This window comes from Neolamprologus brichardi, chromosome 8 (genome assembly GCF_056152115.1).
Source record: "Neolamprologus brichardi isolate AB-2024 chromosome 8, ASM5615211v1, whole genome shotgun sequence".
Classification (NCBI taxonomy): domain Eukaryota; kingdom Metazoa; phylum Chordata; class Actinopteri; order Cichliformes; family Cichlidae; genus Neolamprologus; species Neolamprologus brichardi.
The window spans coordinates 3,473,904-3,501,892 of record NC_142111.1 but is presented as its reverse complement, the minus strand read 5'-3'; the positions used below and the strand labels follow the sequence as shown (position 1 = coordinate 3,501,892).

Below are 27,989 nucleotides of genomic sequence, written 5' to 3'. Positions count from 1 at the left end.
AGGCTGCTCGGCTTTGGGTGTCTGACAACAGGTGGTTCTAGTCGACAAGACATGGAGACTTTATTGTGACAGGACAAGATCCCTGATTGGAGGACAATGACCGCTGCCATCCAGAAGGACCTCGAGAAGAGCAAATCAGGGTATGTTGAGTCTAAACCGTAGCATCTCTCCATCAATAGCCAATCACAAATATTTCTTGTTTCCATGTGTCTAAGTGTCTTTGAATTAGGAATTGTGCTTCACTTCTCCGTGTGCAGACTGCCCGACTAGAGGTCCACAGCTATGCAAGCCAAATCTTTAACTGCCTGATAATAAAATACTGCAAATAGTGTCTCCTGAACTTCTCTCAATTAAAAAAAAACACCAACTCATTAGCCAGTCTAGCATTGTGTGCTATATAGACGTGTCTGGACAGGCACCACCCTGTATTGCTTAGGCAAATGCCATTAGAGCTGTAAATGCTAGTCTGTAAACACAGATCCCACTAAATGATGTCAGAACCTTGCCCCATACTCATGGAGTCTGATCAGAAATATGTAGACCAGACAGTGTCCAGCTCTCCCTATTTAATTTTCTGGTACCTCCTCAACATTCTTCAGATTGCATTAAATGTGCCCTCCAGGGAAAACTAGATTACCTGTGCAACCAAATTAGCCTGCAGATACTGTCTTATGCTACAAGTAGTGACAAGGACACTAGCAAGAAGCAAAACAAGAGAATAATTTCACAGGTTTAGTCGGCTGTACCATTTTTTGGAGCAGCATATATGAACTCATAATGGAGTAATATAATGGAGTAAGTCAACATTCTAAATAAACACAGGTAAAACTAACCACACTCCACAGACAGGCTGCACTGTCTCATGTTACACGCAGTTTCATTATTTAATTCATCATGTGTCAAGTTATAGAAAATTTGCTCCCAGGACATAAAATTTTATTTCATAACGCGAACAGTGAATGTAACCTTTAAAGCTTGATTTACAACAAAGCTCATGTCCTGAGATGTAAAACACTGTATGTGTGTTGATACGAAGGTAACAGTGAGCCAGACCAGTATTTTGTATTCAAACAAAATGTAGGGCACTAGATGAAGAAAAAGTCATAAGTCACAGTCATTGACGTTACCACCTTCTACAGGAAGTGATGACTTCCGGCTGCTGTGTGACAGTTCATCGAAACACACCAAAGCACTCAGCTTCCCTATATCGCGCACACTAGACTCAGCAGCTCACGAGGCAGGAGTCTGATGATCTTAGATTCGCATCAATATGTCAAGTCAAAGTGAGCCCACGAACAAAGGAGACAATCTACTGCAAACACCTGAACAGGTAAAGACTAACATTTCAATATGTTGGCATGATTGTAGGCTACACAATCTTTATTTAAATTTGATTCTCCTTAAGTTATTAAGCACTTATGTTACACGGTGATCGGGTAACAAGCAAACTGATGATCCCTTCAAATATTTCTGCTCTGGGTTTGAAAGATTTTCCTCGGGTTTGGTTTTCAGTGGCTTGTTATACTAGCAAAGCTTTTTTGCATTTTAGGGTAATTATATAAAAATTAAAAGAAAAAAAACATAAAATGGCAGCTACAACAGTGTTGTTGCATCCGAAGTTGAGTCACTGTCTCCAAATGGCTATTTCGAGATGCTGTGACTATGATTCATTGTTATTTTGGGGGAAAAAAACATCAGATCATGAAGAATTAAACATATTTTTCACAAAAGTGTTTTGCAATTATTTACTTTTGAAGGGTTTGCTACATTGGTACATAATGAAAATGCTGTACTCGTGTGCATGTGCGTTTGTTGAGGTTGGGTACGTGTGTATCTGCATAATTGTGTTCAGACTATGTTTATAATGATTCCCTTTCAAGTGAATTTCCTGAATTGTTGGTTTGCTTTTGCTTCCAAGTCAGTTTCATTATCAGTGACAGAGGAAGTCTCTTGCATAGGCAGGCCTTATCAGAAACTTTAAAGAAGCACTCGCATTTCTTCAGACCAGCATTGATGTACTTTTTGCACAGGAAGAACTTGTAGCGAAGGCTGTAGTGACTTGAGATCACATTTAAATTCCTGTTAGTTTCAGTTTGATTCAACTGAAGTAGTTATTGTTGTTTTTTACATCCATTTAAATGTCCAACATAAGCACCTTTCACTTGTTTTTTCCAGGAGCATGGCTTACCAAGACTCAAACAGGTAAAAAACACAAACAATTGGCTTGGCTGTAATGAACTAAACCAGTTTGTGTTTGTGTGTGTGTGTGTTGGGGGGGGGGGGGGGTTAAATTTAACTAAACCAAACCAGCCAAACTGAAAGACCAGAGCCTAAAGACTGTATCACTGTTCTCAGCATGTTGACACTGTCATATTTATAGATAGTTAGATGTGTAATGGTTAGCAGGTTCATTGCTAATTACCACTCAAGGCTAAATAATGGAATGGATTTATATAGTTCCTTTCTAGTCTGACCACTGAAAGTGCTTAGACTACATTAAGTATACACTGCAACTACACAATTTACCTTTCTGTTATACATGATCACCATTTTTAGAAGTCATGTGATGCAAGATCTATTGATCAGTAAAAAGAACAATCACTTGTTGAGTTACTATTGAGATGTCTCTCTCACTTTCTCGAAGCTTAGCTGCTCCTGTTGTTCCAAGAGGAAAAATAATCCCATCGCAAGTCATTATGCTACACTTGGTACAAAATGTACCCAAGTTAATTTACTAGTGGAGATTTCATCCTCTTGTGACAAAGACTATCGTACAAAATTTTAAGTAAATCCCTCCAATAGCGGTCAAGAAATTTTATTACAGATCAGCTTGGTTGCGCTGGCTAAGAAAAAGTCAGATATCTACAACATGAAGAATATGCAGTTTTCACTTAACATCTGCAGACCTTGTGCAAGTCTGTCCTGTAGATATTGGGAGAAATTGCTAAATTAAGTTATGGTGATACTAGAAAATAAATCTGTAAAATTCATCTTTTGAGGACCATGAACATCTGTGCAGAATTTCATTTCAATCCTTCCAGTCTTTGTCAGGACAGCACCTTCAAAAGTCCTCAAAGTCATCAGCAAATGTCCTCTGTGGACAATGTCAAAATGTACAAAATCTCAGGAATTTTTATAGGGAATGGGCTCAAAGAGCTGCCAATGTGACAAGTAGATATATAATATGTTAAAGCCAGGAGGTCTTTGAATATGTGGACAATCCTTCCCATAGTTACTGATATATTTTCTTCATAAACAGCTCACTGGCTTTGGTACAGGAAAGTCCCCTCATGAACAGGGGAACAGTTACTAGGACATATCCTCTTCGAACAATGAATGTCACAACATGGACAATCTTGTATAAGTCTGTGAATAGATGTTGGATTATTTTACTAAATAGGTTAACGCTTTGACACTGTGGTGGCACAGTCGGTGTTACCCTCTGTACAATGAATGTCTGTATAAAATTTAATCTAAATCTTTCCAACAGTTGTTGAGAACTGTGTTTCAGAATTCAACCTGGAGGTATTGCTAAAGAAAAAATCAAGTTGCAGACAAACCAGAACGCGTCCTATAAGAAAAGTGAATGTCAACATATGCGGAATTTTTGTGGTAATTAGTTATGTAGATACAAATGTATCTACATAAAGATACAAATGTATCTACATAACTAAAGGAAGTCTGCATACTTGTTCCAATAAATCCATTTGTATCCTATGTAGATACAAATGTATCTACATAGGATACTAAGAACTAAGGTATCTACATGAGGCTAAAAAAATTGAAATTTGGAAGCTTTGATATGTTGATTCTAAAGTAATATAGAGTAAGTTGCATCGTATGAGGATAATGAATGGATTTTATATGTGCATAATTTCATGTCAAGTCCTTCAAGTTGAATCTATATTTTTCACTGTATAGAAATGATGACGTTTTAGAACGTAGATACAATACCTTCACAAACTTGAAACTCACTCTGATCCATTGTAATCACATATCACTGATATAGTTTTAAAATGTTCCTTTCATGTCTGCTTTTTGACGTTTTCTGTGTTTCCCTTTCCAGTTTTCACCCGTGCATACACGTAAACTGGGGTTGACAAGGAAATTGAGAGGGAGGGTAAGTCACCCTGCATGTGTTTTAAATGCTTAAATTTCAGGTTAAAATTATGCATGATTTATCAAACAGAATCATGGAAACATAGTTTTCCCATGTCTCCTTTAGGATTTTAAAGAAGATGAAAATCCAGAAGAGAAAGCAAGGAGACACAAGGAGATGGAGGTATAATCACTTCCAGTATATGACTATGTTCAGCACATAAAATGGCATTTTCAAACAACGTTCTCAATGTGATTATGTCTGTTAAAAGCTCAAGCCTCTGTATAAGGAGCTACTGTACACCATCGCACACAAAATGGGGAAACCGTCTTCAAATGAGGTTTTCACAGATGACCAGCTTCGACGGTACATCCGAGAGGTAAAAACGTACACGCGTGTATAACGGCAATCATAACTTTCCAACTGCGTTGGTGTGCAACTAGATGATTGCTCAATCCATCCTATCTACCAGGCTTTCACTATGACAGAATCAGAGCACGACAGTCTGCTGGAGAAAGTACAGAGCACAGAGGTGAGAAAAGGAAGTCTGCATACTTGTTCCAATAAATGCGATGCTCAAGACCACCAACATCTATTAATAGTAGTCATAAGAATTCTATTTTCCACTGTCTTTACTGTGGCAGAAATGATGTCATCAGTATGTTTAATGCTGCAATAAGTTGTTTTATTATCTAACCCTCTTATCCATCCAGCCCCCAGTATATTGTCTGATGGCCACTGTCAAGGAAGCCAAGGGAATTCTGGGAAAAGACATCAGTGGTGAGTTCTTGCCTTTCCCGTACAGAGAGAGGTTATCACTTTTCAGTGATGTGATGATTGAGACTCCTTTTAATGTGTTTATTTTTTAGCCAGAGATTCTAAATCGATGTCGATTTCAGCTAGGCAAGACTTGACTAGACTGCACATCATCTTACTATTTTTTGTTTGGGGTTTTTCTTTCTTTTTTTCTTTCTTTCTTTTTTTTAACAAAGAAATAGAAATTATACTATGAAAGTTATTAATCAATCAAATTTACTGTGTGTGATCACCTAAAAAATCAAACACAGAAAGTGCCTAAAAAACACGATCATATACATTTAATGCAAAAGCAGACATAGCTTCCAAATGGTAATGGATGGATTGACATTAAAAAGTACAACTTTGGGTATTCCAGATTTTCCCTTTTGAGCTGGAATGTTTTAGAAAAGCTAAACATTGTGCCTCTTTGCTGCCATCTTTCCAGTACTGTGGATTATAACTAAAAGCCCCAAAACTCATGATATAAAATGATGATTTATGTCCAAAAATGTGATTAAATACTAGCAACTTAATGCTGAAGAATTGTTGTGTTTCCATTGTCATTGTTACCTTTTTAGCATGTTAAATTAGCATTTAGCTTATAAGCTACAATTGAAGTTTCTTACATGATGGTGGGGGGGATTGTTGTGTGCCAAGTTCTTGATACAGCCATGTTAGAGAAAAATGTGTATGACCTGATTGCTTAGCGGTAGCTCCTGGAGAATTCTGGTTCATTTACTAAATAAACTGTTATTTATATAGTATCTTTTTACTCAGCTAAGTCTCATCCAATGGGGTTCTGCATCTTACCCAAGGAAAACTTTGGGATGTGGACTGGAAGAATCAGGGATCAATTTGATTTGATTTATTTTGTAGACAACCCTAAACTGCCAGATGGTTATGCAGCAGTCTCCAGCCCTGTGTGACTGGGGTCTGATTCATTGTCGCCATGATTGTCACGAATCCGAAATGCCAGACTAGTTAATGTCGTATGGTTAGTGTTCCTCTGTTTGCAAATCCTGAATAGGTTAATAGTCTATAGTTTATAATGTGCATATTTTCTCAAAATGATTATCCTCAGAAAAAAAGAACAGTGAAGATATTGTGCCTTCCTTCTAAGAATCTTTAGTCATTCTCCTCTACCAAACGTGATTCATATTTGCATTTACTGAGTTTACATTTGAGTTAATCAAAAACTGTTTGTTTTGAACAGGTTTCAGTGATCCATACTGTTTGCTCACTATAATGGAGGATGAGGAGGAGAGTCGGACTCGCCAGTCCAGAGCCAAACCCCTTAAATCTGTCGTAAAGGATGCAGTATCACATGATAAAATCTACCAAACAGACATTAAAAAGCAAACTCTTAACCCCATCTGGAACCAAACGTTCATACTGTGAGTCACAATTCTTGATCATTTCTGCTGAATAGATTGAAACGCCCACATTACCTTCTACTGTTTCTCTTCCTTTCAGAGAATTTGGACGTTTTGCAGGTGCCAGCTTCCACCTTGAGATGTGGTGAGAAAAACAGAAACCTTCACTTTGTTTGTTTTAAAGTTAATTAATTATGCTTTTCCTTATCTTCTGTCAAATATATGGAGTTACAATAATTAAATTAAATGTGGTCTCAAATGATGGGCGATCAAGAGATTGTGCTACAAGTGAGCCCAAAGCTCGGGCTTCAGACTACTGTCCTCTCATGCATACAGAGCTCTGGCTGTGAGAACAGATGCCCCACCCACCTCCTGTTCCTAACTTTTGTTTGTGAGAGGCAGCCAATCAGAACAAAGTGTGCTTGAAGGGGGCAAGAATGACCTAAAACAGTTTATTTCACAAAGACGGTTAGCTGAAAGGATTGATAAGGATTAGCTTGAACTGCTCATCATGCAAAGCTGCTCTAGTAGGGCGCAAAAACAATAATATGGCATTTGAGATGAGCATATTAGATTCCCTATAAAATGGTCTTTTCACTGCAGTCCCCTGTGCTGTGCCTTTTCCGCTACAGGGACAAAGATGAAGAGGTGTCACTCACACAGAAACTAGAGGAGTTCACAACCAGCCTAAATAATTTAAGAAGGTATTCTACTTTCTCTGCGACTTACACATAAAAAGTTGATTATGCAAAACAGCTAAGTGTTTCTACTTGTACCTGTTTAGGATGATCAAGGATGCCAAAAAAGAAAAAGGAACAGACGACTTTTTGGGAAAAGTCGTTATAAAACTCCAGGTATTAAACGATCTTATTTTTGTATCGTCTGTTTTTGCTCAGCGCTCTCTTTCTAGTCTAGTAACCATTTTCTATCCTCACACTACAGGAGCTCCACTGTACTGAAGACAACTGGTACACTCTGGAGCCCAGAACAGAGACTTACCCTAATCGTGGCCAGTGCCACCTTAACCTCAAGTTCATCCACAAAGGGGTAAAAAGATGCCCTCTTTGCAGTCTCCGTGTAGTTTTACAGAGCGTAGTTTTACAGTGCGTAGTTTTACAGTGCGTAGTTTAACAGTGCGTGGTTTAACAGTGCGTAGTTTTACAGAGCGTAGTTTAACAGAGCGTAGTTTTACAGAGCGTAGTTTAACAGTGCGTAGTTTAACAGAGCGTAGTTTTACAGAGCGTAGTTTAACAGAGCGTAGTTTAACAGAGCGTAGTTTTACAGAGCGTAGTTTTACAGTGCGTAGTTTAACAGTGCGTAGTTTAACAGAGCGTAGTTTTACAGAGCGTAGTTTTACAGCGCGTAGTTTAACAGTGCGTAGTTTTACAGTGCGTAGTTTAACAGTGCGTAGTTTAACAGAGCGTAGTTTTACAGTGCGTAGTTTTACAGTGCGTAGTTTAACAGTGCGTAGTTTAACAGAGCGTAGTTTTACAGAGCGTAGTTTAACAGTGCGTAGTTTTACAGAGCGTAGTTTTACAGTGCGTAGTTTTACAGAGCGTAGTTTTACAGCGCGTCTCTGTTAGAATAAATGAAGAAATGTGAACTCATGAAACCTCTTTGATGTCTAAACTTACTCAAGAAAGAGGAAGTGGACTCAATAACAGTGAAGTTAATGACACAATAGGAGAAACTTGTGCTTCTTGCACGACAGAGAACATAGCATTTATATGTCTAACAGAAAAGACTTTCTATGTGTTGTGTGACTGACAGAGAGATGGGACGCTGAGCGCCGGCCGAAGCGCTTACGTCAACTACTGTGGCATTCTGCAGCAGTTTGTCCAGGCTTACATCTCAAAGCAACAGGTTAGGCAAACATCCTCTCAGCTCTTCTCACATCCTTCATCAGTCTCTCATTTCTCTCTCTTCGTGCTGTCTTTTTCTTCTTTAAAGAAAAATAGTGCTTGCATGAAACTTCTCACAATGTGTTTCTGGATTTCTGGGTTATGCTTTCTGGAAAGACAGTGATGGTGACCTTTTTATTTATTTTATTTTATTGGATTGGATTTAGCCATTCTGTTCAAAAGAAGACAACTAATTTTACAGCTGGGATCTCCAAAAGTCGGCAACTCACAACAAAGAATATTTAGAGGAATAAAGCTTACTGTAGTACCGGAAATGTCTGTCTGTCTGCAAACTACACATTCAAGAGTTGCTCAACCAAACTTGGCACCCTTCATCTAAGTTCACTTAGAGATATCAGATATGTTGATGCCATCATGATGTTATTATCCTTTCTGATGATGTCAATGAGCCTTTATCCACCAGCAACACCTTATAAAAGCGTTGTATTATTTTAAGTACATGACAAAAACATCTGATTTACATCTGAAAAAAGCTGAATTACGCACATCATATCATGATGCTATCTCATTACTTGGAAACCACTTATCAGCAGGCTAAAATGACCTGTTTTTAGCATTTATGCAACTATCACGCCTTAATAAAAGCGTCACATCATTTTAATTTGACAGGATCTCATTTATATCCACAAAAGTTGAATTATGCAGGATATGTCAGGATGCCATCACATTGCCTTTACAACCACCTTTTTAGCCCTTATGCACCTGCAACACCTTATAAAAGAATCATGTCATTCATCTTTATATTTCAACAATTGCATGGACAGGTGAAACAATACTGCAGCACAGGCCTGTAGTAGTACTAAAAAATGTCTGTATTTGATTTTAGGGTGAACTCTCCCTTCTGATCTTGTTTTGTGTCTCTCAGAGTTCTGCCCCGTGGAAAGGGGAGTTGTGCGGCGAGGCCCAGACTCTGCTCGAACTGTACGCTACGCAGAACGACCTCTCACCTTTTCTTCAGGATCTGGCGTAAGCACCATATTTAACATGTTGTAAATTTCATATGAGAAGAAGATAAAACAAGCCCTGCGTTAGCTGAAGGGAATCATAAACTCGAGATCTATCGATCTATTGCTAAGTTTTGATCATTTATCAGCTTCCAGTGATATTGCATCAGAGGTATGATGAACATATTGTAAGTCAGTGTGATCCAAGTCAAAGAATCCCCACAAAATGTAACTGAAACCTAATTACATTCGTCATTTTGGGATTTTACCAATACACATCAGTTAACCTCTTAAGCCCCAACGCCCCCTGATACGGGGGCAAAGGGCAGGAGATCAGTTAGGCTTGGGGTTTAAGAGGTTAAAGACAAAATTAAAAGACTGTGTGTCAAAAACAAATTCACTTTAAAAATGGTCTTTCGAGCACATTAGTGCGTTTGTTAACCTTAGCCACAAAGTTGTTACTGCTGTGCCAGCTTTCAGTTGTGCTTCTGAATAAATGTGGATGTGTGTGCCCCTGACAGGAAATGGGTGGCGTACAGTAAGTTGTACCAGAGCTTAGAAGTGGACTCGTCTGTGCTGTTACAGCAGCTCACGAGTATAGAATACCACTGGCACCAGCAGGAGCTGCCCTACCAACAGGTATAAGTGCTCAACTCACTGTCACACAGCTGCATAATTCAGAAGCAAATGTGCTTTACTGTGAGAATTTCTGAAAAGAGGTGAAGAGCTTTAACAGCGCAGGGACCTGCATACTTTCACTGCTAATGCAACCTAACTATGTCACCGACTTTTACTCGTCATCCTGCTTTAATAATGATTTTTCTGTCCTGTGATAGTCATTAATAAAAAGCTGACTTTTAATGCCAGAGGTGTTGAGGAAGGTGTCGCACTCTGTTATCAGAAACAGGAACTTGGGGACTCTCTTCACGGCTTCCTACAGTACGGCCTGTGTCTGGTGGCCAAATACAGAGACATCTTCCCTCCAACACCCAGCGCTACTCCGAAACTACACAGACTGCTCAGGTACACGTGGTTATAAGTGTTTACAGACTCGACGGCAGAGCTGCTGCAGCTGTGGACTGTGATTATGAAGTACTTGTGCTTTTTTTTAGGATATTAGTCCAGATCTGTAAGACAAAGGCTTTTCAGAAATTAAATCCAGCTCAGTTTGACCTGCATGATGAGGTCAGCGATGCTATGCAGGTCAGTCATCATACTTGGGAGATTATTGCCATCTTAATGTTTAGTACATCATATAACTGTAAGTACTCATCACATTACTTTTATATCAGAAAGGTACAGAGGACTGGTTCGTGATCAAAAAGGGTTTGCATCAGCCGATGACTAAGGTAAAGTCAAGCACGTCATGAAGATCTTAGCTGGCATCTCCATGTTATTGCACTACACTTACTATTTTTGCACTATGCTGTCACACAGGACCTCTCAGAGATTGGGAGCGCCCTCTCGAGGTTGATTGGGGAGGTGCAGGAAGACATAAAACACAACAAAGACGTTTGGAACAGAGTATTTGTGAGGTAAGAAGGCAATTAAATGTTATTTTTTACTTGGCTTACAGTAGCTTGAAATGAATGAAAACCTTCCCTGTTCTCATGATGTTTTTATCACAACAGTGCTGTGCAAGTTGATGTGTTCACTGTCACCTATAAGAGGTTTGACTCCCTGGTAAGTAGAAATGGAACAGTCCCTTCAAGCCCCGTCAACCTTCTTCTTAATGAATCTGGTCTTTTCTCGCCACATTGTTCTCTCCTTTCCTCCACAGATTGCAAAAGAATTGAGGGAAACTTTGTCGTTAATGGAGGATCAGATGGAGCAGAAACTAGCCAACAGCCTGTTCCCAGTTTATCTGAGCTTGCAGGCCATCTACAAAGACAAAGCTTTCTTACAGAAAAGGTCAGAAATCATCACACTCGGTGATCTATCTTATATGGCAGCCCTTCACTTGTCCCATCACTCCAAATGTACCACCCTGTTTCTAAAACAGCTGCTGGAAAACCTCACGATTAATCATATAAACTGTTTCCTTATCAAAAACTGTAAAGATTTTGTCAATTACATTGTGTTGGATACAAATTATTCCAATTACTGCCTTTTAATTGTATTAACATTACACACGTGGGCCCAAATTGGCACAGAAACCAGGTTTTATTCATGTTTTTTAAAGTGGTGCTGACACTTCAGTTAAGCGTTCAATCCATTTTTTTATCTATTTATTTTTTGTTTGTTCAGCTGAAGTTTAAATTCCTTCTGTCAGTACTTTGGAGTTTAATGCAAGTAATGTAATAGAAGCTCAAGAGCTTGTTTGCCTTTTCAGGGGAGTGCTAGAGCTGACAAACTTTCATGAGGGTTTCCGAGAGGCTCTGCCTTACTGGCTGAACCAGGCATTCAGCACCACTCAGGACAGGGTGGAGAGGGCTGTCCAGGTGGACCAGGTAAATGACAGAAGACTCTTATTGTAATGTAAATTTCTTCCACAAAGAAAAATGTCAACATATATTTTTAAACCCTTTCTTCTTCTCAGCTCCAACCACTGCAAACTGGTGTTGTACCAATAAAACACAGCTCCTCCGCGGTGGACCTGGTGGCGTGCATCCAGCCCATCTGCCAGCTGTGGGACCAGCTGTCCTGGCCTGACCCCGAGGAGGCTTTCATGCTCATGGTCAAAATCACCGAGGTGCATATATCAGATTATAAACGTGTTACATTACGTGATTGTTGGAAAGATTGTTGGTTGTATATCGCGGCTTTCTGTGTGTTTTCAGGATGTTTGTAAGATTGTGGTGAACTATTGTAAAATCCTAAAGGAGAGAGTCAGGGTGCTGTCTAAGAACTCTGACCACGGCTCTGCTATTAACATGGTAAGAAGAAGAAAACAACAAAAATAATCTTTAGGAACAAATGAATGCTACAACCAGATTGTCCTCCTCCTCTCTGTGCAGTTGTGCGTGGTTGTGAACGACCTGGAGCACTTGCGGACTGTGTTGACCCGACTTCCCACGCAGCTGAACTGGGCGGGGCTTCGAGACAGGACTCACGATGTGATAGGAGAAAGCCAGTTCAAAAACACGCTGCCCTCACAGCTCCAGCAGGCCCAGAGCATCCTGGGCCGAGAGATCCGATCAGCTTTAGACACTCTTGGGAAGAAGGTATCGAAGACTAGAATGGAAAACTGGACAGTTTTTTTAAAAAACGCTATATTTCACACATTTAAAATGAAATATCTCTTCAGTTAAACACAGACATTGAAACACACGTCAGAAACATGTCGACCAGACGGAGGATTCCTTCCAAATCCACAGAGGATGTGAGTCATGCCTGCTCTCTTCCAGTCTTTTGTCCAGTTTTCTCACCTCATCCCCAGTTGGTCACAGCAGACGGCTGCTCCTCCTCTTCCTGTTAAAAGGGAGTTTTTCCTTCCCACAGTCACCAAATGCTTGCTGATAATGGGTCTGATTGTTTGGCTTTTCTCTTTAACTCACAACATAAATCACCTCGAGGGGGACTGAATTGAATCGAATCTATTTGAACTGAATTTCTGTGTTTGCCTAACATTTAGCCTCTTTTCTGTTCTTAGGCTGCAGCCCCTCTTATGCGCTACATAGAGCAGGAGCTGCAGTACATGAATGAAAACTTAGTTCAAGAGAACTTCAACAGGTACTGAGCCTAATGTCTGAAAGCTCTGCTTGTGTTGTGTATTTTCCAGTAGTTTGTTTTCAGCGTCTCAAGAAACTTTTCTAAAGAGTGTCAACTTATTTTATCTTCTATATCCAGTCTCCTGACTCCTCTGTGGAATAACTCAGTGAAAATCATCCACCAGGTGGCTAATCAGCATCAACAGCAAGAGGGGCTAATGGTGTTCTCCCAGAGGTTGCTATATACACTGCAGGTTGGTCCACAGCCACAGAAAACTGTCTGGTAAAGTGTGGCTGTCTTGTTATTTCTTTAAGTACTCTTCAGGAAAAGTTCTCCAATCTTCTTAAAGGACATTCCAAGCTCCTCTTTGAATGTTGGCTCCGCAGTGTTGGGAAGGTTACTTTTAAAATGTATTCCATTACAGATTACAGAATACATGCCCCAAAATGTATTCTGTAACGTATTCCGTTACGTTACTCGATGAGAGTAACGTATTCTGAATACTTTGGATTACTTAATATATTATCATGCTGTTTACAACTACGTGAATGTACTATTGCTGTGATTTATTACTGTTACTGACGGTCCGCGGCTCCGAACCGTAGTAAAGGGACCTCTGGCTAATACGGTGGGTTCCGTGTTGGGCTCATAGCCGAAAAATAGCTTTACTTTGTTGTCTGGGTCAACTTTGTTAGCCAGAGACAGAGAGAGGCGTTGAAAGGCTGCTCCAACGGAACTTATTGTTTCGGTGGAAAACACGAACACAGCGTACAGTCGAGTCTTAATAACTTACACCTGGGCTCGTCAGGCACTCTTCTTGGCTGCAGTGGTTATTATTATATTTACATGCTTCCAGCTCCCGTTTTTGCTCGATGACAGCTCGTACTTTTCCTTTTTCTCCCTCCCTCGCTCACAGACACATAACGGTATGGCAGTCCATTCTCCCTGCAGCACGGACTACACTGCCTATGATGCTACATTCTTTAGAGATATGCCTGTAGCATTCTGCCTATTAGCTTAGCACAACAACAACAGCGTCACCCTGTAACCATGGCAACCGTAACGCTGCCGCCTGGAACAACAGAACGTAGCTGTCAAACAAAACCCAAACAGTCCTGACCCGCCACAATATGAAACAGGAAAGTACCGCCGTGTAATCCATTTATTTAAACAAAGTAACTGTATTCTAAATACCACCTTTTTAAACGGTAACTGTAACGGAATACAGTTACTCATATTTTGTATTTTAAATACGTAACGGCGGTACATGTATTCCGTTACTCCCCAACACTGTGGCTCCGTTCTTCTGTGATGTTGAGACCGTTATATCTCTCATGACCTCCTCTGTACATACTGATGAGAATTTATACCAAAGATATCGAATATCGAGCGATTTTCAGGAAGGTTCTTATGTAGTTTGGCATACCTCAGCATTTTTCCCCCTTTCCCCTCCTTGAATGTGGCATCTTAACAGCTACCCTTCCACTAAGAGCATTTCTCATGAGGTTTTGGTGGAGTGTATATTAACCAAGGCCTTCTAAAAAGATCTCTCAGCTCCTGTAAGATCTTTGCTGGGTTTTGTCCTCTTTCTTAAGGACGTGGCTTTGAGATACTGTTCATCTGCTATTCTTTATCATCCTTTTTGACTTAAATGGGGACCACTATTTACCAAATGAACATCATGTTGTTTCGGTTAGACTTTAAATTAGTAATTGAAACTCATTAGTAAGGTTACAGCAGTGTACCCAGGTTACAGATCAATGAAGCAGACGAGCTGTAACTGCTGGTCATTGGAACGACCATTTTGAGCGGACGTCATCAAAATTTAAAAAACGTAAAAAGCTTAATTATTTATTTTTGCATTTCTTGAAAATGTCAGTGCCTTGAGCAGTGCTTCCACGCTGAGGGAAACGGACTTCCTCTGAATAAACTTCACTCTGATGAGTACAAGGTGAGTCTCTGCAGAAGAAGAAACTATTCATTTCACCGAAGTGTGTAAAACGATTTGACTTTATTATTTCACTCTTGTGTCTGTCGAGGCCCTCAAAAGCCACCTCACTCACCACTCCCTGAATAGCCAGCAGCTTGTGGAAAAGTACCTTGAAGGGAAAGTGTTTGAGCAGGTGAGTTTTGCAATAAACACTTATCACACAAATTCCTTTTGCGGCTCTTTTAGACTGTCACTGTCTCTGCTGATTTACAGAAAGCATACAGTGGGGAGAAATACGGCGCTGTCACCCTCCTAGCATCCTACAGAAAATCAGAGCAAAGACTCAGAATTGACGTGCTGAACGCAGTCAACCTCCTACCAATGGATTCTAATGGTGAGAACAGTTACAAACGCATCCTGTTGATACGAACAGGCGCTCTAGATCCATGATAAGTATACAGTGACGTGTGCATTGACGGCAGGTCTCAGTGATCCATTCGTGCATCTGTGTCTGGAGCCTTACCACATCTTTCCCGAGGTAGAACCTCGCTGCACTCAGATCAAAAACTGCGATCTCAATCCCCTTTTTGACGAGACATTTGAATTGTAAGTAGTTCACTCTCATACGTGAGCCTGTGCGGCTGTCTTCTTTCTACGTGTTTCATCTCATGTATCTGCCTCCCCTCCTCTGTCGTAGTCTGGTTTCACTGGAACAGTGTCAGGCCCACAGCGCTTGCCTGTTGATCACAGTCCTGGACCACGACACCTTGAGGTCAGACGACTTTGAAGGCGAGGCCTTTCTGTCCCTCAGATCAATACCGGGAGTCGCTAAAGAATCCAAAGGAGATGGACTCAGCCTACAGCCAAATAACGTTCCTGCTCAAATCCGCCTGCCTCTGATGCATCCTAAACCTAACGGTACGTCAGTATGTTAAAGTTACGTCACAACAACAGATGCCTCAAGGCGCTTCATATTGTAAGTACTTGCCTATGCTAGAAGGCTTGGCATAGGCAGTCTCAAAAGCATGAACATGCCGTAGAACAGCCGTCCCCAGCCTTTTTTGCGCCACGGACCGGCCTTTAAGGTGTCGCCGATAAAGACAACAAAATAAAACCAGTACTGGTACCAAAAAAAGAAGATTTGTTTCCTAACACGCGGGAAAAGACCAAGGGAAACCTAACAATAAAAACGATTAAAAACCCTGAAAACCGTAAATTTGACACTCTCGCGGCCCGGTACCAAACGACTCACGGACCTGGGGACCGCTGCCATAGAAGGTCTTTAACCTATCAGCAGGGCCAGTATCTGCTCCTTCATGGAGAAAAATGATCTCCAGCAGGCCACTGGTGTGAATGTTGATGACAAACAGACTTATTGAGGTTGGCATGACGTCACCACTGGCTTTCCATAGATGAGAGCACATGTGACGTCTGGAGATGTCGTGGAGAATGTCTAATATTGTTAAAGGTGACCAGTTTGGTGGTGAGTCAGTGATGGTTTGCGATGGCATATCCGTGGGTAGATACATAGACAAAGCAACAGCAACCTGCCTGCCATTAGGTATCAGGATGAAATCCTTGGCTCCATTGTTAGACCCTACGCTGGTGCAGTAGGTCCTACGTTCCTCTTTGTGCACGGCTTCATAAGATAAGAGCATGCAGGCAGTTCCTCAAGGATGAAGAAATTAATTGCACTGATTGGCCCGCACACTTGCCTGATCTAAGTCCAACACAGCACCCCTGGGACGTTATGCCGCCAGGTTGCGCCTCAAACTGTCGAGGAGCTCATTGATGCTCCGGTCCAGATCTGGGAGGAGATCCCTCAGGACACCATCTGTCAGCTCATTAGGAGCATGCCCTAACTTCCAAGTATCATTTTAACTTGCTGCAATGAAATTTATACTAGCCTGCTAAATCACTGTTTCACTTTGAAATCAGCCCTCTGTAGGTTTATATAGATATCACCATCACTTTTTTTCCATTGAGATCTGATGTGTTTTTAAAGTGTTCCTTAAATTGTAAATCATCAGTGGCACTCAAGCCTAACCCATGTTTGTGTGCATTTCTGTAGACAACAACATCCTGCGGTTACTGGAGTCCAGGAAAGGAGACCGGGAGGCGCAGGCTTTTGCAAAGAAGCGAAGACAGAGAGAGAAACAGTCACAGGAGGCCATTCAGTCATAATGAACACACAGAAACAAGCTGTTCCTCCAAAAATATACAATTTGTTTTAATGATCTGTACCAAAAACAATGAAAAAAATCCACTCAGAAGGAAACACTGGTGTTGCATGAGTTGTGTGTGGACCTTATGCTGAGCATGAGTTTACTGAAGACCATCACAGTGATCATGAACACTTTGAGCCTCACACAGCTTTACATACCTGTATGCTTCCTGATGCTTTGTCTAATCAGTGCAAGAGATAAGTATGACATCGCTTAACTATGTGTGTGTGTGTGTGTCTGTGTGTGTGTGTGTATATATATTATATTATATAAGACTACATTTGACGCTGAAATGTCAAAGATTACTACAAATGCTAAAATATTGGCAGATAAACCTGTTGCGCGTTGATTTAAACACAGCAATGGGGCCGGTTTTAATAAAAATACTTATGTCTGAGTTAACATGAAAAAGTAAAAATTAAAAATATGTCTTTTCAAAGAGTACACAAGTTGACTATGTTTGCCTCGATTGTGTTAACATGCTTACTCTTCCAGTTTATGTAGAAGAATATTAGACCTGAGTGCTTTAAACAGAGGCCATCTGTTGTAAATTCAAACAAATATTCCTACTATTGTTTTTATATTTCTGTTAACAATGACCAGTAAATAATTTTAGCTAAAGACAGGGAGAAAAGAAATGCAGCAAAATCTAGAAATGTGATATCAGTAGACTGGGATATCCTCTTTTTGACTGTAACAATATAGACTCATTGCTAGATGAAACTAACTATGCCCTTTAAGTGTTTTCATTCAGACCTCTTGATTTTTGTTAGGATGGCTCAAAAATATTAAACAATAAATAAAAAAATAAAGTCAAATAAACTGCTGACCTGTTGCACATGGATGGAAAACACTCTGTTTAGAGTAAAAAAAAACATAATTGAGAAATATTTGTGTAAATGTGTCATAGCTAGGGTTACACAAGAAATGACAGCAGGTCTTAAAGTGATTTTCACAACTCATGGGCAGGTGGAAAGAACAGTGTTGCTGGTCAAAAGCATCATCTAGTTAAAAAAAAAAAGAAAGAAAATAAATTGTTCCACTGGTAACACTGGAAACATCATTCAAAGTTCCACATTAAGAGCTTTTACTTAGTGACTACAGCTCACCAAGCTGGCAATTTGTGAGTAAATCTCATCTTAGAAGTACACAACTAGGTCAGTGCTTGATTTGTTACCAAATAACAAAACGACCTCTGGGTAATTCTGAACTGTTGACACAATTCGAGGCTGGTGTCTGTGGAATCAGGACTGACTGGTCTGGAATCTGTGGTGGTCCCACTGAATTGTGAGGTCAAGAGAGCTGCTGTTCCAGGCTCTGTTCAGGGCACAGTGGGCAATCTGTAGAGGTGGAGCAGCCCTCACACTGTAGTCCATGGCCACAGGGCAGCGACACCGAGCCCTGCTCTCCACACGTCACGCAGCACTGTCTCTGTTTCCTGTACACCACCTTAATAAACACAAGAGGGACATGTTGACATTAATACATGGTTATGTTCATATATACTGTTAGTGAATCATCAGGTTACTGGGTGTTTGTCAGTATTAGTCATTCATACATGTAAGTTACTGTCACACGTGTATGCCATTGCAGTACCTTACAGATATGTCTTGTTGTAGTAAAATTTTATCTATATTAATTTGTATCAGTATGAATAAAGTTAAAGACAATCTATCATTCTTTCCTTTATTTTCTGCCATATATGGATGGTTACAATAGTGGAAACTCAGGTAAAGGTTCAAATAATGAAGCCAGCACATATAAAACAAGTTCTATAAACAAGAGCTCATGTTTAAAACCTAAATCTCTGTATCAGACACTTATTTTTTGCTCTTGGCTCTGGAGGATGTCACACAGAGACAAGATGTCTCTAATATGGTCATGTCCAGAATTGTTTCTGAGGAGCAGCCAATCAGAAAAAAGTGGGCTTAAAGGGAAGTAAATCGAGGTTGAATATAAAGATAAGATGAGCCTTACTTTCAACTATGATCATACAGTTTACTCTCACAGAGCCTAAAAATACAGAGCTGAAAGTTAGTATAATAGACCAAAAACATTTTTTTTGTCTAAGTTTGAAGTTGTGGGATTTGGTTTCTCCGTTGCCATACAGGACACCGGCCTGTGACGGGAACATCAGGGCGTGCTCCAATCTGTTTAAGAGAGCTCTGACTTTCCAGAGGGCTTTATCCCCCCCCCCCTTACAAGTGAGATCAACATAATTACTTTGATGGGCTGCCTAATCTTGAAGAATCTGTCTCAACTTATTGAATTGGCCATAACTAGGAATGAGTCAATTCAGATCTTAGGTTATTTACGTCACCACAGGCACACCCTATTGCTGAAAGTATTCACTCACTCATTCAAATAACTGAATTCAGGTGTTAAAATCCCTTTCATGGCCACAGGTGTGTAAAATCAAGCACCTGGGCTTCTATAAACATTTGTGAATTAATCAATTCAGAAGCGGCTGTAGAAATGTTTAGCTTATTTTAGAGTTTAGAAATGTGTTAACATAGAATGTAGAATTATTGTAGAGACACTGACACTGCCCTCAATGTGATAAAGGCCTGACTGTCATGACCTTAGGAGTAGATTGTAGGAGACCCCTCCCCCAGTTGAACTGTGAAAGGTCTCAACATTTGACCTGGATAACTGTGGTCTGGAAGGGAGATGGGTTTTATGACCTCTAGGGAGTCACCTACACCCACAGTGTTTTAACTGTCACGCACACTCACTCATGTGCACTCACATACACACAGGTATGCGTACACAGTCACACACGAGCACTCACATAGACACAGACACAGAGTTTGCAGCACAACGTAGGGGGGTTTTATGATGGGGACGCCTCTATAAAGCTGGCTGTGACTAACAAAGGAGTGAAGATTTTGCAGAGGGACACACCGGCCTCGTCTTCCCTTCTAGAAGTGCATGCTTAAATAAAGATGAATAAAAGTTTTGTGAAAATAACTACTGAGTTCCGGTGCCGTCTCTGGATGCCTCGACGAATAAAAGAACAGGGGTAAAACTGATTTCGCAACACGGCTCAGCCACAAAGTAGCAGAAAATCACACATACAATCACAGAGCGGGGTCAGCTGAGGTGCATAGTGCACATTGGTGTAAAGCACCTCAGCATCCACCACTGGACTCTAAAGCAGTGAGGGCGTGCTCTCTGGAGTGATTAATCGTGCTTCTCCATCTGGTAATCTAATGGGTGAGTATCCAAGGAGAACAGTGCTCGTCTGACTGCGCTGTGCCAAGTGTAAAGTTTGGTGGAGGGGGGATTATGGGTAATGTTTCAGGAGTTGGACTCAGCCAGTGAAAGGAACTCTTAAAGCTTAGTATACCAAGACTTTCATGATCCTAACTTTGTGGGAACAGTTTGGCGATGGCCCCTTCCTGTTCCAACATGACTGCTCCAGTTCAGAAAACAAAGCCCCCAAAGACATGGATGAGAGAGTTTGGTGTGGAAGAACTAGACTAGTCCTGACCTCAACCTTTGACCTTTGGGATTAATTATACTGGAGACTGGAGCTGCAAAGAGTGGGACAACATCATGATATGTCATTCAAGTTTTGGCGATATAACATATGGTGAAGAATGTTTGAGTTCCAGAACGTTTTCAGTTTTGATGCTACCTTCAAAAAAATGAACATTTCCTTCTTGTTTGTGTGACTTTTTTTTCTAAAACCCGGTTGCTCGTTTTCTGGTTGTGGGTCCCGTTTTCATGTTTCATGCTAAAAAACAATTTCAACACAATTTCAGAATTATATTAACGCTGCTTTCCTCATGTGGCCAAGATTTCTAATTACAGTCTAAGTGTGTGGTGGAAGTTTTGATAGAAAATTAGGTTAATAAAAAACATGAGATCACTAATTAAACTACTGCACTTCTGTTGCTAAGAAGACAAACTGGAGGAATGTGGTGTGACTGTAACCCTCACTGTGCTTCGTACCATTTCAGATACTGAACAATGACCCTTCAGCTACCATTTTTGTTCCATCTTTAAGATAGGCTGGCCAGCTTGGTGTGTTAGCCTTCTTACATGTGCTATCAGATATGAAATATCACATAACTGAGACATTTTACTTTTTTCTTTTAAGCCAGTATCAGTATCAAAACATTGATACTAATTTTTTTGATTGGTAAAAAAATTTCTGAGGATTTCTGAGTAAGCTACTGCCTACTTACTTAACTAAACATCTAAACTCCTTAATGTTCTATGGAAACATGTGGCCAAAAAGTGTTGGTTAGCTAGAACACTAGAGTGGATGCTATTCGACTTCGAGCAGTGTGAGGCTAACAGGTCGTGGAGGTTGTGGGTATTACCTGTTCCACAGCATGTAAGCAGGTACAAAGCTGAGCCTGTAAACTGAGGACCGACTCCAACGGCAGCCGGTGTAATAGCTGGAGTTGGTGCAGTGACAGATGAGGATTATCTCCGCTCCTTAAGCTCTCCAGCGCCTCCTGCAGGAGAGTAGCTTGTCTCTGCGCCTCCTCCTCAGCCTGCCTGGCTCTTTCTGCTTCCATGGCTAACCGCGTTGCATGGGCACGTGACTCCTCTGCATCCGCTTTCAGCGCTGCAAACGACTGCGAGAGAAAGCAGGCGGAACAAATGACGTGCGGTCCAAATTGGGATTCGTTTCTTCCATTTCTGCAGGTCACGGCACACAAACTGCTGTTTCAGGGACACGCTCGCATTTGCATGCCCCACTACCTACCTACCTGAGCTGTGTGTCTCCAGCTGTGACCCCACTGCTTCAGTGTCCTGTGAGCTTCCTCCAGCTCCTGTTTGAGCCTGGAGGTCTCTGCACAGGGAGCAGAGGGCAGTAGGGTAGGGGGTGTACCAGGAGACCCCTGGCCTGATGGGAAGTGCTCCCAGATATTAGTACTCATACCATTCAGACCTACAAAGAAACAAATAAATATAAGCAAAATCATGTTCTGTATGAGACTATTTGATCATTTAAACAAAAATCTACAGACCTAAAGAGCTATGAGATGGTCCCAGGAAGCTGCTCTCTGATTGGCCAGGTTGGGACAGATGAGTAGAGAAGAATGGTGAAGCATGCGGCCTGACTGGGGGAGATGGTGAAGGTGAGCTAAAAGCAGCGGAGCTGCTAAAAGACCCTGGGATGTTCACTGGGGCAGAACTCTGAAGCTGGCTACCTCCTGTGAAGGCCAAGAAGAAATGATTTTTACATACATGTGCATAATGTTTGATGTCAGACAGATATTCGCATGTCGATAAATCTGCGTGTGTTCATGCTTTCAAATACCGAGCATGACTCCCACACTGGGCAGAGCAGAGCTGCTCTCCAAGCTTCTCTCCAACGCCGACACACCAAAGTCATTCAGGTCGAGATCGTCCAGGGCTGATTCTGTAACACATAAAACACCACAACTTACATATCTACTGTCACAACTGCGAGATATGTGGATTTTCTTTTACTTACCAACAACTGATTCCACCGTTTCACTAGTCGGGTAAAAGGGCAAGGCATTAGCATTCATTCCAGAGGATATGCTGGATCCTGGGGGTCCAAGAGGAGCAGGGCTAGGCGGTGTGGCTGCCAGACTAGAGGGGATACTGGAGGACAGACTCAAAGGGCTGCCAACTGGCAAAAACACCTGAAGGTCCTTATGAAGAAAAAGTTAAAAAAAAAAAAAAGGTTTTGTTACTTTAACAAATAAATAAGCAAGAAATACATTTCAAAATGTTTGATCGTATTAGAAAACAAGAAAACCTGTTTGTTCTGAGTTGATGCTAGTTCTCTGTGCCGCTGCTCTAGAGCAAAACCCCTTTGCTTGGCCTGAAAAAATAGTGACTTTAAATAAGCAGGACAAATATTTTGCAGTAATGCCGTCATTCTAGAGATGATATTTCTTCAGTATATCTTAATAGGAACTCATACGACCACGTTCCCTTTTTCTTATGCGCGTCCTTCTTACCTGATCTTCCCTCTCAAAGCCAGGTGCCCTGCCGTACCCGCCCTCTCCCGCCCACGGAGACTGAGGTTCTGCAGATCCACTCATGTCCTCACACAGAGACAAAACGCTACCAAGCAAGCCCTGCTCTGCTACACATGAGCCTGCAGAAGGAGAGAAGGGGTCCGACATAGAGCAAGACCCCATGTTGTGACAACCGGGACTGGCAGAAACCTCCTGGACAGGAATAGGGTCTGGAGGCCTAGGGGGTGGAGGGGAGCTGGGGTTGGGGAATGATGGTTCCTCTGGAACAAAGGGCTCTGGAGGAGGAAGAAAAGCAAAAATTACAAGTTGACTCATCAGGCGCTTTGGGTTTCTGAGACATGATCACAGGTGTTTTGTGGGGATTTACTTTCAACATGAGCAAAGGCACAGAAGGGCCCTCTGGGACAGCTGCCACACTGCTGCATGTCATTGCACTTGGTGGATTTATAGATCTGTAACCAAAAAAAGACACTGCTTCACATCTTGGGTGATTTCCAGTCAAGTTCTATAAGATTTCCTCTAAAGGAGACACACCTCTGGGTGGAACTGTTGTTCTGTTCTCGTGTGGCAGTACTGACATGACTCAGCTCCCTCACATTTACTGGGATCTCCCCACTCTTCACTTTGCTTCACCGCAGGACATGGCAACGCTCTGCGGTGGTGAGAAACAAACAATTTGCTTTAACAACTGAGCCCCCAATTGAGCGACAACAATAGCCTCATGTTTTAAATGCCTTCTTTCTTTAGCACAATGAAACACAGCACCTGTATTTGTGCTTGTGTGGGCTGCGTCTCCTGTCTTTGCTGTTGTGATAATACGGACAGGCATAACCTTGACGACACAGGCGAGGTGGTTTCTTACAGAGCTCTGTCTTGTAATGGGACAGCACGTAGTCATTATCTGAGGAGACACAGAGAAGAGAGGAAAGACACAGTGAGGCAGGCAGACTGTAAGGGCAGGTCAAGGGAAGTTAGGGAAAAATATTTGACCTTACAGCAACTGAAATCTATATAAACAGACAATCTTAAAATACAGCCCAATATGGACCTGAAAAGATTCAAGACTTGTTCAAACTTGTACGTTATGACGACCTTTGAAAAACTGATATATACATTTAATTAAAGAAAAAAAACATGTTTTTAAATAACATGTAAGAGGTTTTGTAAAAACACAACCTAATTTACTTCACACCTGTAAGCACTGTTTAACAAACGGCATCCTATCAGATTTCTAAAAGGATACAACAGAGTTTTGGAAACTGAAATCTCTGCAGAGGATTAGAAATCAGTTTGTGCTGTAACTCAGACTGACACATTAGAATAGGTTCATGCAAACATGCATAACTCCAACCAAGTTGAATTGTTGCAAAAACGCTACAGCAGACATATGTTAACAAATGTACGCAAGCTAATCCTGCATTACTGTGTTTGTCAGTGTAGGAAGACTAACAATTTTTCATGTTCTTATTAGAAAAAAAAAGTAGAGATCCAGCTCCTAGTAGTCCAGTTATTTGTAACTGTTAGTCTGTCTGCTTATCGGTTCCACTTGCACTGATGCTACAATCAGCTGATTTCAGTTCATGTGTTGGAGGAAAATAGCGGCACAGTCTACAGCATGGATATTTGCATTATGCTGCTAACACAACTTCAGCTCTTTGCAACCATCTGCGCAGACAGCATGCTAACGCTAAGCTAGCTAAGAACCCACAGTGACGTTAAAGCAGAGTGAGTGCTGACCCCAGCCCACCAGCCAGACCCTAAGCTTCAACAGTAAACTGATGAGCAGTCAGGCTACAGCCTCTGTTTCTACGTCTTCATGTTTCTAGAATCACTGTGGTGATCGCTTTAAGACTCCATGTCCTGGTTTTCATCTTTGCTTTGTGTTCTATTAAGAGAGGGTTTGTGTACTACTAAGAAAACCATCTACAGCTACTAGCTGCATCCCCACACACCAACACAATCCATATCCTAATGACTACACACTATGATCTTTCTCTTAGTACTTAGGTAGGAACACAAAGCCGATAGTACATAGCAAAGATTGAGCAGTGAGCTGTTTTTCTGCCTGAATTCCTCCTGAAGTGGTGTTCCAGATGTTACCTTGCCAGCGTGGCTCCTCACTCAAGATCTTCTCTATGAGGGCTGTACTCGCTGCCTGTCCCGACTGCCCATCTCCTCCACCTCCGTCTGTGGTCCCTGAGCCTCCTTGAGACTCCATCACCTGCATTTCCCTGTGTAGCACGTAATGAGAAAAAAACTTTGTCAACACACAGCCACACGCATAGAAACTACTTCAAAGATCGCTTCCATGTTTTATTTGGTGTACCTGATGTCATAAACGGGGCTGCGTAGGTCATGTGATCCGTGAGCAAATGCACAGTGGGAGCCGTTCTTGCTGCAGTGGCCTTTTGCATCAGTTTCATGGATACACGATCCAGTTTTATAGTAGCGGAGATGGTACCTGCGCTCTGTGTCACCTGCTGTTCGATGCAGAAATGGGCACCTGGAATGTAGAAAAATAAATAAATAATTTAACATTTTTGAATTTTAAAGGCATGCAAATCATGCATACCATTCAATGTTTTTTTAATTATGAACTGTTTTGTATGGATAATATTTATAAAAAAACAAACAAACAAACAAACAGGTAAAGAAAAACACACTTCATAATTCTTGCTGCTGATGTAAATAGGACTGTGAGATGTTTTAAGCACACAACATTTAAAGCACACTTTTGTATTCTGATTTGAAGCTCAAATCACAAAATATATACCCTTTGCACCTTTATCCATAGGTCCCAACCAGGACTGGACTGGTAATCAGGCATAAATATAATTCTTTATGTTTTTTGTGTCCATATGCACACAGCATACAGGTCGGCTTGATGGGCCGCTGTGCACCCTAACACTACCCTACAAGCACTGACAGCAGCCCATTGGTTCATTTTTATTAGAATTTGGATTGCCCCATCACTGGCTCTCCCCTACCTTCCCTGTGCACTCATGCACCTTGTAGAACAGAGTTTAGTGTGGAAGAAGTGGTTGATAAAGATGGCTAAACAAAAGGTAAAGCATGAAGCTGAAAAGCTGAGAGAGAAAAAGAAAGAGAAACAAGAAATAAATGCAACAAAATGTGCCAAAGTAAGCAATATGTTTCCGAAAGTTGACTTTTGGAGATTTATTTTCCTGGGTGATTGAGAATGCATCAAGACGTAAGCAATATGTTAGCAGCTGCACCATCAGTAGTACCAGCAAAAACTAGTAAGAAGTTGTAGTCACAAACAGTTGCTGCTTCAAGCTTTGGAGAAGTGCAGGAAGAGTGACATTAGTCCCAAAAAGAGACTTATGAAGAGACAGAAGAAGGGGTCCGTGGTAAGAAAATAGATGGAGGGACATAATTAAGTTAAATAAATGGGCTACTTTGACCATAACTAACCACAACTAAGATGCCATTATATGGTGGGCTGCCTGAACCAAAAATGTCACAGAACAGGAATCATGTTGCATCCTTTAGATCTCCATTTTCTTTGTTAATATTAAAATGGGTCATTGTGAGGATTGTACAGCACATTTCATTGGAGGGAGACCCTCAGAGTGAGAGCACAGGTGCTAAAGCATCTACTAGACATCCATCCATACAGTTTTGGCCCATTTGTGTTCCGATTTACCACTTTGATGCCTTTAATGGAGATAATAAAGGTCTATTGACATTCAGAGACCTACACAATTGCACAATACGCTTCATAAAGAACTTGAATTTGACATTCTCCTGCCAGATTAAACTTGAAAGGGCTGCTAAAACAACAAACCTGAAAATGTGGACATTTAGTTAAATACTATGTCTTTCTGTTTAAATTAACCTTACAGAGACTATACATGCCACTAATATAGACCTTCCCAGACATGGTGTGGCCAGTTATGCCGTTCAAAAACAAAACTTCCCCCTTACACAAATCCCTATTTTTGTTTCTGTTGTAAGTATAATCAAGGCAAGCATCTTGTGCTAAAGTGAAGCCTTTGTTACACTCACTCATCTCCGTCGGGGCAGGTGCCTGTTCCCTCATCATATTTGGTACAGTAAACATCTGGGCTGTAGTTGAAGGTTCCGTCCCGTCTGCGTATTGGCCTGCGGCGTCGCTGGTTCAGGAAGTGCCAGTGGAAACAGGAAAAAGGACGGTGCTGTGTACATTTATGTTGCACGAACAGGGGACACTGCTCCGTTCTAAACTCCTTCAGATATCTGGGAAAGAGGTGAGCAGCCAAAGAGACTGAAATAAGTTGTTGTACGGTGTCACCATATTTTGAAGTGGCCTATACAAATAGGAATATATTGATATCATTGAGTTTTTCACGAAGATAATCTCATAAAAATAATTACTGTCTTAGCGCAACACAGTCTCGGCAGCAGTGAGCAACATTCCTCACGGAGATTTATATATATATATATATATATATATATACTTTCACTAAACAAAGACTTAATGAATGCTGCCGTGACACACACACAACAAAGCACTTAAACGATGCTCCACCGCACAGCCTGTAAGAAATGGCTACTGTTAATGTCCAACGTTAGGCCTCTTTATGGAGACCTAAAGCGCTAAATAAGCACATTATTTGCTTTGTCCATTTTAAGCAGGTTTACTATTCATGGAGTTTCCTTAAATACATTTTACCAGTTGTTTTCTGTGTTTAAGTGCACGTGAGGTTGTGTACACTTGTGTACACAAGCTAATCCCGCTAACTAGCTACGTACGTGTAATGTTGAGGTTTCTCGGGCTGCACGTTCAACACGGTTGCAGGAGATGTTGACCCCCCTGCAGGCGAAGACGAAGAGGACGAAGAATGTCCTCCGCCACTCGTCGCTACCGAAGATGACGGGGGCTGTGGATACGTTTTAGACATTGTACCCTTCTAAACCCTAACAACAAGAAGCTTGTTTTTAGCTTACTGGCTAGCTATTCTCATTAGCTTCGAAATCCGCATTCTGTGGCGATGTGAGCCTGCGCAGGGCAAGAGGAAGTAATAGCAAAGGGACAACTAATAACACGGAACTATGGGATTTGAAGTTCA

General features: G+C 41.2%; 2 protein-coding genes across 3 annotated transcripts; one reads left to right on the top strand and one right to left on the bottom strand.

Annotated features, from left to right (window-relative positions):
* Positions 1 to 8: 8 nt before the first annotated feature.
* unc13d (unc-13 homolog D (C. elegans)) lies at positions 9 to 17,769 on the top strand. Its single transcript, XM_087845288.1, has 35 exons — positions 9 to 140; positions 1,140 to 1,330; positions 2,176 to 2,202; positions 4,067 to 4,120; positions 4,226 to 4,282; positions 4,371 to 4,478; positions 4,572 to 4,631; positions 4,813 to 4,879; positions 6,111 to 6,291; positions 6,371 to 6,415; positions 6,903 to 6,974; positions 7,055 to 7,124; positions 7,213 to 7,317; positions 8,041 to 8,133; positions 9,058 to 9,158; positions 9,658 to 9,775; positions 10,038 to 10,159; positions 10,249 to 10,339; positions 10,429 to 10,485; positions 10,574 to 10,671; positions 10,768 to 10,819; positions 10,917 to 11,047; positions 11,469 to 11,586; positions 11,676 to 11,828; positions 11,917 to 12,012; positions 12,094 to 12,300; positions 12,384 to 12,458; positions 12,729 to 12,808; positions 12,926 to 13,040; positions 14,667 to 14,738; positions 14,827 to 14,910; positions 14,991 to 15,111; positions 15,200 to 15,323; positions 15,415 to 15,635; positions 16,789 to 17,769. The coding sequence occupies exons 2-35, from the start codon at positions 1,271 to 1,273 to the stop codon at positions 16,899 to 16,901; spliced, it is 3,348 nt and encodes a 1,115-aa protein (XP_087701414.1). The 5' UTR covers positions 9 to 140; positions 1,140 to 1,270; the 3' UTR covers positions 16,902 to 17,769.
* unk (unk zinc finger) lies at positions 16,923 to 27,925 on the bottom strand. Of its 2 annotated transcripts, XM_006796962.3 has the most exons (15): positions 27,673 to 27,924; positions 26,947 to 27,156; positions 25,244 to 25,420; positions 25,018 to 25,148; positions 23,683 to 23,818; positions 23,452 to 23,569; positions 23,285 to 23,369; positions 22,897 to 23,192; positions 22,692 to 22,757; positions 22,401 to 22,584; positions 22,224 to 22,325; positions 21,931 to 22,116; positions 21,670 to 21,851; positions 21,274 to 21,534; positions 16,923 to 18,391 (listed from the first exon to the last, which is right to left on the bottom strand). In XM_006796962.3, the coding sequence occupies exons 1-15, from the start codon at positions 27,819 to 27,821 to the stop codon at positions 18,236 to 18,238; spliced, it is 2,439 nt and encodes an 812-aa protein (XP_006797025.1). In that variant the 5' UTR covers positions 27,822 to 27,924; the 3' UTR covers positions 16,923 to 18,235. The 2 variants fall into 2 exon arrangements, with proteins under 2 accessions (XP_006797025.1, XP_087701412.1); XM_087845286.1 differs by lacking the exon at positions 16,923 to 18,391 and having other exon boundaries at positions 21,316 to 21,534; positions 21,666 to 21,851; positions 27,673 to 27,925.
* Between the last annotated feature and the right edge of the window lie 64 nt (positions 27,926 to 27,989).